General features: G+C 37.4%; 1 protein-coding gene across 1 annotated transcript in view; it reads right to left on the bottom strand.

Moving 5' to 3' along the window:
• Positions 1–1,632: 1,632 nt before the first annotated feature.
• The window catches only part of LOC115220996 (structural maintenance of chromosomes protein 5), a 60,898-nt gene continuing 51,375 nt past the window's right edge, over positions 1,633–11,155 (bottom strand). The window contains exons 20-25 of the mRNA XM_029791215.2: positions 11,005–11,130; positions 8,830–8,925; positions 7,508–7,735; positions 5,332–5,511; positions 4,463–4,558; positions 1,633–1,822 (exon numbers count right to left, since the gene is read on the bottom strand). Coding sequence (XP_029647075.1) covers positions 1,688–1,822; positions 4,463–4,558; positions 5,332–5,511; positions 7,508–7,735; positions 8,830–8,925; positions 11,005–11,130 — 861 coding nt within the window. The 3' untranslated portion in view covers positions 1,633–1,687. The remainder of the gene's footprint in view (positions 1,823–4,462; positions 4,559–5,331; positions 5,512–7,507; positions 7,736–8,829; positions 8,926–11,004; positions 11,131–11,155) is intronic.

Genomic DNA, 11,155 nt, shown 5'->3' with positions numbered 1-11,155 from the left:
TGATATGCACTCCTCTGAGAGACAATTTGAGTTCGATTCTACAGCTCAACACCTATGAAAAGGGTGTTCTACTGTAGGCCCTGGTTGATCAAAACTGAGTGGTAACGTGTGAAAGGGACAATTTCACACCTGTTTTAACAGCATCGTTTGCCCTATTAACTCCATTGCAAGTATTCCAATCGAATCTCTGCTCTGAGAATAACTCGTTTCTTTACACAAAAATCATTTTCTTTCTTCTTTTCTCCATCTTCCAGATTGAAAATTACAAATTAATACAAGCCAAAATATTTTCACCAAATCAGGAATCGAAATTCCTTATTTTGAAACCAATACAGATTAAATCAAAGTGAATTATTCTATAACATACACTTGGACTGTACACTATGCCTGAATAAAGGACATGATGGTCACAACTGGAATGCCTTTGGTTATAAGCCAAGGCTGACATTGGGCAAACTAATCATCGTCATTGTTTACCATTTTTGTTCCAAGCTGGCATCAGATGGATGGTTTGTGAGGATCCAGCAATAAAGCAATGTCTGCTTTGGCTGGATGCCCTTCCTAATGCCAACCACTTTTCAGGTATGGCACCAGCGTGGGTGAGGTTACCAAGTAACTTGCAGGACAAGGCTCCTCAACTGATGCTGAGGTAGTATTGAGGGGGTTTGCCTTATGTCAGAGGATGAGAGGTTGAAGTAGGACAGAGGAGGGATAGGAACCAGCCACCCCAGTTGGAAAGTTTACTTTTCCATATTTGGTTCAGTTGGAGGGTTTTCTCCAGCTGCCGCTTCTGGCAACCCGTCATCATCTCGTTTGTGCAGGTCAACCTCCTGTTTATCAAACTCTCTTCCTCCTCCATTTCAATTCCTTGCTACATCATACACAAGCATCAAACAATCTATTCACTTGCAGAGAGAATCCTTTGATGCCAAAACGCATCATTCCACAACCTACACAGAGGATAATGTAGCCCGAGATACACTATTTCTGAACAAAGGACAGAATGGTCTTGGCTGGAATGTCTTTGATCATAAATCTGCTCAATCAGAGTTGATGTCTATAAGCAAAATGTTGGAAACAATACCAGATAATCTTGGAGTTACCTGTTGTAGACTGACCTTCTGTTCAGTGGAAGATTAAGCCCTTATGCTGCCGCCATCATCATCATCATCCTCATCTATTGAGCACTTGGTGCCTTTAGATAATTCTTACTCAATAAGGAAGTAAATGCTTTTCAGTTTGGTGTATAATGAGGGTCAAGGCAGAGTTTCCAATTCAGCAAACAGAGTATCAGAACAAATACCACAAACTATTCTGTCAGACACTCTAAGAATTCCATCAATCCACTGCCCTGGACTAGGATTTCATTTAAGTGATGCTTCAAAGGATGAGAGACAAAGTTAACCTCTGAAGTGAGAGCATAAAAAGCCAGAACAAAAAACTACAAAGAATTTAATCCGACACCATTTTCTGCTTTTAATGTCCTGCAAACAAAGATAAGAACTGACCGACAAAACCGTTTGAAAGATTTGGAGACATTTGCAGTTCTGCATTTTTACAAAGACATTAAATATTTGAAGAATATTGAATTAGACCTTCAGGCATCAAAATAATGAAGACAAGAAACATTCGAAAATATAAAAATTAAAAAATTTATTATAACTGTGAAAATATTATTTAAAATTATTTAACTTTCATCAAGTAAACGTTTTCGGCGACGCAGAAATCGATGAAGATACCATTCATTATGATGTAACATAGCGGGACCGTTGTATACGCATAACACTGACATGTCATCATGATAGTTCAAGTCTGGTAGGAGCTGTAACACAGAATGGAATTAAGGTGAGTCACTTCAATGAATACATAAACAGGTCTAATATGTTGGAAATGAAATTAAGGTGGAGAGATGGCAGGCTCGTTAGCATGCTGGGCAAAATGCTTAGCAGTATTTCATTTGTATTCATGTTCTGGGATCAGACTCCACCAAGGTCGACTTTGTGCTTCATCCTTTCAGGGTCAATAAAATAAGTACTAGTTATGCGCTGGGGTTGATGTAATCGACAAATCCCCTCCCCCAAAACTTGCTGGCCTTGTGCCAGAATTTGAAAGTAATATGTTTGAAATTAAGTTTTTAACAACTCAAATTTGATAATTTTTTTGTAGTAATGGTTACCAGTATATAACTGGTATATACTTCATACACAATGGAAAAAAGAAAGTAAAGTCTCCTCTGGAAAGATTCTGAACACTGTAAAAATCTTTCTACTGAGATTTTAATATTTGAAGAAAATCGAATTATTTTTATAAGCTGTAGGCATGGAAACCATGAAAACACAAAAAACCTTTTTCCAACTGTGAGAATATTCATCAAAATTATTTAACTTTCATCAAGTAAACATTTCCAGTGTTCTAAAATTACTGAAAATCATTCTTTAATCATCATCATCATTTAACATCCGTTTTCCATGCTGGCATGGACTGAACAGTTCAAGAGGAGACAGCAAGGGCAGGAGCCACATCATAATCTGTTTTGGTTGGGTTTCTATCATTGGATGCTTTTCTGAACACCAACCACTTTACAGCATGTACTGGGTACTTTTTACATAACACCAATACCAGTGCTTTACATGTGGTACAAGCAGCAATGCTCTACATGTGGCACCAGCATTGACAGGATCACCAAGTACCTTACAAGATCAAAAACCCCTCAACTGGGAGAAGAGAGACTATTGATGGGGTGTGGCTTTGTGCCAGTTGAGAGATTTAAGGTACAGAGAGGACAGATATTTTTTCTTTTTTTTTATTGCCCACAAGGGGCTAAACATAGAGGGGACAAACAAGGACAGACAAAGGGATTAAGTCGATTACATCGACCCCAGTGCGTATCTGGTACTTAATTTATCGACCCCGAAAGGATGAAAGGCAAAGTCGACCTCGACGGAATTTGAACTCAGAACGTAGAGACAGACGAAATACCAATAAGCATTTCGCCCAGCGTGCTAATGTTTCTACCAGTTATGTGGTCTGATCAATAAGTATGTGGACTGTTGCTATAGTAACAAAGCTAAAGCACAGAGGGTGAAGCTGCTTGGCACAGATTGACGTTGAACTCTGCCATGCATGCATACATAAGTTTCAACATTCTAGCTCTATTCCGCTGTTTACAGTAGTGCTTGGAAGGAACATGTGTAGCATGTGATTGTTGCATTGACCCTGACAGAGAAAGTTGAGCAGAGAATCTGCATCATATTTTGCCAAAAGCTTGGTGATCCCTGCTGAAGGACCTACGCAAAGTTTTCATCATTCTCAACACAATCAAAGAGATCTTGTGCAACTGAAACCCAAGAGTCTTTTTGATCAGCCGAAAGTAGTTTTGGCACAAACTTGGCGGACACGCCTCTCATACCCAAATCTTCAGTGATAATGGAATGAACTGAACCGTAACTTATCTGCACATCCTCTGATAACTCACAAATGGTGATTTGATGAATTCCCCTCACAGCTGCATGCACATCTGCGATGTTTTTCTCAGTTCTGCTGATTGCAGGTCTCCCAGAACAGTCCGAACGTGCTTTTAGCAGGTTCAAACTGATAATAACATTGCATTTAGTCTAATGTTCTACTGAGGCAGCTACTTCCGTCACATTCAATTTGTCTGCAATACAATTAGTGTTGTGGTGAAGGCCATAAAGTAAAAGGTGGGTTCCTAGTAACTCCCTTTTATTCACTAATGATGGTTCCACACAAAAAGCAAAATACAGTAAAATACTTGGTGAGTCATGTAGAGACAACTGCAGGGTTGAAAGGACTTTTTAGTGTTGCCAGGGACACAACAACCCCTCTAGTGATGGTGCCCTGATAAAATTTTCCCTGTACATTCTGTAAATAGTTGGTGTTAGAAAGGGCATCCAGCTGTGGAAAGCACAACACAATAAAAATGAGATATGGTCTGTTGATGAATCGAAGATAAGAACTGACTTGATGCATGGTGAAACACCGAACCCATGTTGGCACAGACTGGTCAGTGGTTGTGAAACAATGATGATGGTGAAATTTAGTTTGAGGGAGAGGGACTCCCTCCTAGAATAATGAATGTGATGTAGCTAACATTCCACTTAAGTTCTACAAGTTGGTGTCTGCATAGGGAAAAAAAAGATGAAGAGGGAATGATATCAAGGTTGTTTCAGTTCTGGAAAGGAAGGATTGGTTAACATGTTTAGTACAGGGTTTGTAGAATGAGACAGCAGACCAAATGAAAAGGAGAAGACGCCGCACTGGGTGGGACACAGCCAGCTAGTTCAAAGAAGGACTATTTAAAAGTGATAGAAAAGCTCTTTACACTTAGTTCTAAAAATATATGACTTTGTATTTAGTCAAAAAGAAATCAATAACTTCAACAGAGTTACAATAATGTGAAAATGCAATCAAAATAGCATTAATTAAGTCAAAAGCAACTTACTTTAGGTGTCAACAGAAAATACTGTGAAGTCCTTTTTTTACAAACAGCATCTACAACTATTTTAAAGACCCGTCTTTCATTTATAGGGTCCATTCCCTACAAAATAACAAAACAAAATTACATTCAGAATTTACAAGTAATAAATGAGATTGAGGCAAATTATTTCACCATTTGGAAATTACTCCAATATCAAAGAGTCCATCTCATTAAGCTTTGCTATCAAAGTCTTTTAATTAATACAACTCCAGTTAATGACTTGCAAGCTGCTTTGCTATTTGATAGTTTATTTTTTGACTCTATGAAAATTTCAGTTGGTCAGGAACGAGAGAAATATTGAACAAATTAAGGCCTTCTTCATCTTTGATTATAGTTCTATTCACATCATAGACATTTTATAGGAATATTCTTTTCTACTCTAGGCACAAGGCCCCCAAAATTTGGGGAGGGGGTTCAGTTGATTAGATCAACCCCCCAGTATGCAACTGGTACTTAATTTATTGACCCTGAAAGGATGAAAGGAAAAGTCGACCTCAGCGGAATTTGAACTCAGAATGTAGTGATGGGCAAATATCACTAAGCATTTTGTCCAGTGTGCTAACAATTCTGCCAGCTTGCTGCCTGAAATGTTTATAGGAATATTAAACTGATGTCTATACTTGATTGGTACTCTAGTTTACTAACCAAAAAAGGTTGAAAGACAAAGTTGATATCAGTGGAATTTAAACTCAGACTAACTGAATTCCAAAGGTGGTTTGTCCAATGCTCTAGCAATTCTTTCAGTAATTGTCAATCCATCAGTCTCACAGACCATACATAACAATTAATATTAAATTTTTAAGCAAGAAAAAGCCAAAAATATTTCATTTTACCTGATTGATCTCATCAACACAACGAAAGGGTACTACAGCTAAGTCCTGTAATGCCATCAAATATAAAACAGTTGAAATACTCCGCTCCCCTCCACTTTGTATGTTCTGAGACAGCTCTAACATTTGTTCACCATCGCGAAATTTTACTTTGATTCTGATGCCATATTTCTCAAAATCTTCCTTCATTAGAAAAAGAAAAATCATTAGATAATTATGAAAAGAAAAGCAAGTCAAATACAAACTAAATTACAAGAATAATAAAGTATTTATCATTAGCATGTCAATTTGATTTTAAATTATTCAAGTTTCATCTCTAAGTTGAAGTTCCTGGAATATTTCCTTTTTGTCACAAAAGGTGAAGAGTAACAACCCTAACCCTTTTTTTATGGCCTCCAAAACTGGTGGAAGGAAGAACAGAAGCTCTCCTCTCATTGCAGACCTGGTTTCAATGCTTGCAACAGAGTGGACTCTTGTGAAAAGCAGACAAGGACCAAGTTGAGGGGTTTCAATCAGGCAACAGGTTATTCCCACTAATGCAGTGGTACAAAGTAAGGCAGCAGACAAGAGTTTGAAAGTAGTCCCAGGAAGATAGTTCTGCTGTATAAGAGTGAGACATGGCAGGACACAAAGTTCTCTATTGACAAGCTCCAAACGCTTGTGAATAGATGTCTCTGGAACATTCTTCAGATAAATGGCAAGACAGATTCACAAAGCTTTGTGGGAAGCAGGTGAATCAGTAACCTATTGAAACCCAGATCAAGAGGAGAAAAATGGAGTTGGCTGGGATATAAGGTTTGCCTTGTAATGGTTCCAAAATTACAAAGCAAACCAAAAACTGCATGGAGAAGGTTCACAGAAACTGACACAGAGGTAGGTTGCTACACATTGGGGATAGATGCAATCCAATGCCAAAGATCAAGATGGACAGTGGTCTTGTGTTGGTGCCCTATGCTCCACATGGAGTTCAAAGAATTAGGAAGAAGCGAAACCTTACTCTCAACTCCCTCCTTTTAGAAACAGTGAACCCCAGAGTATGGAAAGGAACAGAATATGCTCATTAATCAAAATAATTACATGACCAATTAACCAATTTAGAAGCAGAATATTTGTTGCTGTAAATTGATGTCTTCAAGTAAAAAACAGATGGTGATAGAACACTGGTCTAAGTTTTATGCCAATCCTAACTCAATGAGAAATTACAAAATGTTAACAAAGTTAATTTTATTTCTTTTAACAAAGTACAACTCTGTCCCTCACCGATCCTTATCGAGTTGAACTGAGACCAGCGACACACCAAACAACCTGTGTCCAATTCTAAATTGTCAAACACATAACTGTAACTCTAAACAAGATGTTAGAGGCTAACTTCAATTTACTCTAAAGTGAAAAAAATAATTCATAAATTCGTTAGTATGACTTGGTATTTTGTATAATTTTCACTAATTGTTTCCAGTGCCTATGTAATCAATAGCTAACACAGACCACACTGTCGACTCTGCCATAGTCTAAAATACAAACAACATTCACCCTTTTGTTACCGTATTTCTGTTGAGATGCTCTTCTGGGTTTCTTTCAATTATTTTAAATATAACAAAGAATTTGGTAAAATAACTTATTAAGTTAGGAACATAAATTGTGACTTAGGTTTGGTGGAAGATTTTAATTTAAAACTTGTGAAAACAAGACATTTATACTCAGAGCCAGAGCCGGTTTCAGCCAGGTTGGTAACGAAAGGGTTAATTGAATAAATTAATGAATCAGATCTTTATGGTTTCCCTTCATTGCTCTGCAAGTATTTCATTTTCCTTTCAGTAATATTCGGTAAAAACACTTGTCTAAACTAAAAGTTGAAACATAAATTCAAAAACATTTATAAGTTAACTTTAATGTTACCCTTTAACCCCTTAGCATCCAGGTTACTCCATCAAATGCTTTTTTATTCCCATTGTTTTGAATCAAGGTTTATTATGTATTACCTTGTGGCTTTAAAATTTCAATGATGTGATTATTTAATTTTAGAATGAGATTATAGGGTAGGTGTGAGAGGCTGGATTTGACTAGTTTCAATATAAAACAGGTTGAATATTTGGGATAGAAACGGTTAGTTTAAATGCTAAAGGGTCAAGGTAAAAACATGTAAGAACATAAAGTACTAACTCTTAGACAAAATACTTACTTTGTTATCTGGTACTAACAAATCCACCTCTCCAGCACAATCCATGCTGCTAAAGTATTCACTAAAGTTTTCATTAATGTGACCAATCAGCCTCGTCAATGGTTCAAGCCACTGTTTCTTGGCCATATTAATTCGATCTTGATGAGTTTCCACTTCAACCTTTTTCAACAGAATTTTTTGCTCCAAGACCTCAATATTTTTTTTTCTTTCATAATATTCTTGTACTACCTATAACAAAACAACATCAACAAATTGAAGAGAAGCAGAATAAATAATAAAATCCAAATTTTACAATATACAACTGTAAGACTTATGTATGGGTCTGGAGAAGGCCTTTCAACTGTAAAACGTATGTATGGGTCTGGAGAAGGCCTTTCAATATCTGCTGTAGTCTGCTGGGCAATGAAAAGGCTGAACAGGAATGTTTTGTGTAAAATATTTAAAGTTCGAGAGTTCTTAAAGTAGTGTCAAAGCTGATAGAAAATTCAGTTGACATTCAAAGAATTGGCAGAGACCCTTATGGTTTTCTTTCCTCTTAGCTTCATCCCTTTCCTCATAATCATCACAAAAACAACTCAAGAGCTACAAAATAGGTTCAAAGCATGAAAGGACCAGATTTTAAAAAAAGCCTGAAAGGGTCAGTGATTTCGGGTTTTGATTAGCAACAAAGGGACATCAGAGCCCAACAACATCAATGAAAGAACTATGAGGTATTAGCAGGAAGAGGACGCTTTTGAGTTGTCTATACATAAAAATTACAGCTAAATATTAGATAAGAGGGTTTGTGAAGGAAACACTGAGGGGTCTGTGAGATAGGGTCAAAGTATGTTGAAGAGAGAAACCTTTCAAAAGCCTTAGGTCTGAGGGAAAATTAATTTAAATAAAAGGAGTCCAAAATAGTGAAATGGTTAGGAATGAATGCTGTAGATTATAACATCATCAAACTAAACATTGTCGTCTAATGTTCACTTTTCTCTACTTGCATGGGTTAGACAGAATTTTTTGAGGGAAGTTTTCTATGGCTAGATGCCCTTCATGTCTCCAACCCTCACCTGTTTCTAATTAAGGTAATATTTCCTGATAGAAAACTGGAAACAAATAACATCACTCATCTACAATCACATTATGTCAAGACAAGAGTAGATAGAAACACACACGCACAAGACAGGCTTCTTTCAGTTTCCTTCCATCATATCTACTTACAAGGACCTGGGTTGGCCCAGGACTATAGCAGAGAACATTTGTCCAAGGTGGCACGTGGTGGGACTGGGCCCAAACCAATAGCTAAATTCAAAAACTTTAATAACTCCAGCTATTTTTACCTTTTCTTCTGTCTGAAAACGACAATCAGCTCGAGCTTGAAGGGCATGGATGGCTATGTCAATTTCTTGAATAGAAGATGGATATTTTTCAAATTCCTGTTAATGGAAAAATAAAGGTAAGTAGCAATCCTGAATGAAAAGAAATAATAAAAACAATATAAACAGATTGTATATCTTAATCAACAACAAAAGAAAACTATACAAAAATATATACAACTTGTAAATTATTCGTCGGAAAAATAGATGAAGTCATTTGTTTTTATGTCCAGTAAAAGAGCCACCACTGTTCTTCGATCCTACTCTAATCTCTGAGTCCCACTCCCTCTCTAAGCTGACAGCTCCTTGTCTTACAAGCTTGTGAGTGCTGATGCCCTGTAAAAAGCAGCCAACACACTCTGTAAAGTGGTTGACATTTGGAAAGACATCCAGCAATGGAAACCATGCCAAAACAGACACATGGAGCCTGGTGCAGTTCTCCAGCCTTACCAGCCCTTGTCAAACTGTCCAACCCATGCCAGCATGAAAAACTGACGTTAAATGAGGAGGATGATGATAACATAGGCTGGACGACCACTGCTTGTTTGAGGCAGTATTTTTTACAGCTGGATGCTTCAGCTGTCACCAACCTTTATTTCTTTTAAAAGTAAGACATTTTTTTGTCTTCTAATTTAAAAGCATAAAGCTAGGGCCATGAAGGATTTTAGTTGAACAAATCAATCCTAGTACTTATTTTCTTTTTAAGTCTAGCACTTATTCTATCAGTCTCTTTTGCTGAACCGCCAAGTTATAAGGATGTAAACACTTCAACACTAGCTGTCAAGCGGTGGTAGGAGGGGACAAACACAGAACACATACACAGACACAGCATACATATATATACATATATATATATATATATATATTTGCTATGTTGGACTACTGAACTCTACAGGTATTTTTCATTCTCTCTCTGTTTATTTTCTCTTATTCCTTTCCGTTGAAGAGCATAGGCTTGAAATGTAAAAGACTTTTTCCTTTTTCCTAAGCATCAAACTAATACACTCACTTCTTGTTCATACACCTGTCTTCATCTTTTGTTTTTCTATAAATTTCAACTATATATATATGAGGCAATGACAAAAGACCAAGACCTCTGGAGGTATGCTGTGACTGAGAAGACTCATCAAGCCAAGTGAGTCCGCAGGTGTAACCTACACCAGTGTCGCATTACCAGCCCACTTAAAAAAGTACCTTGGATCATAGGGCAACATGCTGTGTTTGAAGAGACCTATTGAGTCAACATCAAAATCAAATCAAATAGAAATTGTGGTTGTGACCCCCATGCTGGTAGCACGTAAAAAGCACCATCTGAACATGGCCGATACCAGTGCTGCCTTGACTGGCTTCCATGCTGGTGGCACATAAAAAGCACCATCCGATGGTGGTTGATGCCAACTCATCTGGCCCATGCGCCAGTGGCACGTAAAAAGCACCCACTACACTCTTGGAGTGGTTGGCGTAAGGAAGGGCATCCAGCTGTAGAAACACTACCAGATCAGATTAGGACCTGGTGCAGCCTCCTGGCTTTCCAGACCCCAGTCGAACCGTCCAACCCATGCCAGCATGGAAAACGGACATTAAACAATGATGATGATGTACGATGGACTCTCCCATCGAACGCAATGTGTGAGCATTCATCTTTTGCCAAATGATCTGCACAAATGATTTGTTTATTGTGATCAAATGTTCGTACCACACATCAGCTCAATCTCTCCATCAAATTGACATTGCTTGAACAGGTAGACTGTGCACTGTGGTTTTTTTTTCACTTTGGAAATCTGGCGCAAAAAGTGGGAATAGTAACAAACAATGCGAACACACACACACACACACACACACATACGACTGGATTCCATGCAGTTTTTACCTGCAAGCTCAATCACAAGGAACAAAATAATAGAAAAATAGGATTGAACCTAAAATTGCTTGGTTGTGAAGCAAAATCTTTAACACCCCCCCACACACATACACACAGAAACACATGCACATAAGTTATTTTCAATTAAGCTTTTAATTATCAAACTAATCATGAAAATAACACAAAAGTATTTTCTTGAGAGAAAAAAAAATTATGATTATGTACAAAAAGTATATCAAGATTAAAGAATCAAATTAATCTCTAGATTAACTAAATACCTTTTGATAATACTCAGACAAGTCTCCCTTTGGAGGTGTGTTGGTGGCTTTCTGGGCAATTTCTAAACGCTGTTTGGCGAGATCTTTTGCAGATTTTATATTTTCTTTACACTCTTCCAGTTTTCGCTGCAATTTCAAAAAAATAAGGAAA

This window comes from Octopus sinensis, linkage group LG17 (genome assembly GCF_006345805.1).
Source record: "Octopus sinensis linkage group LG17, ASM634580v1, whole genome shotgun sequence".
NCBI classification, from domain to species: Eukaryota; Metazoa; Mollusca; class Cephalopoda; order Octopoda; family Octopodidae; genus Octopus; species Octopus sinensis.
Note: the sequence above shows the minus strand (reverse complement) of the source record. Positions and strands in the feature narration are given on the sequence as shown.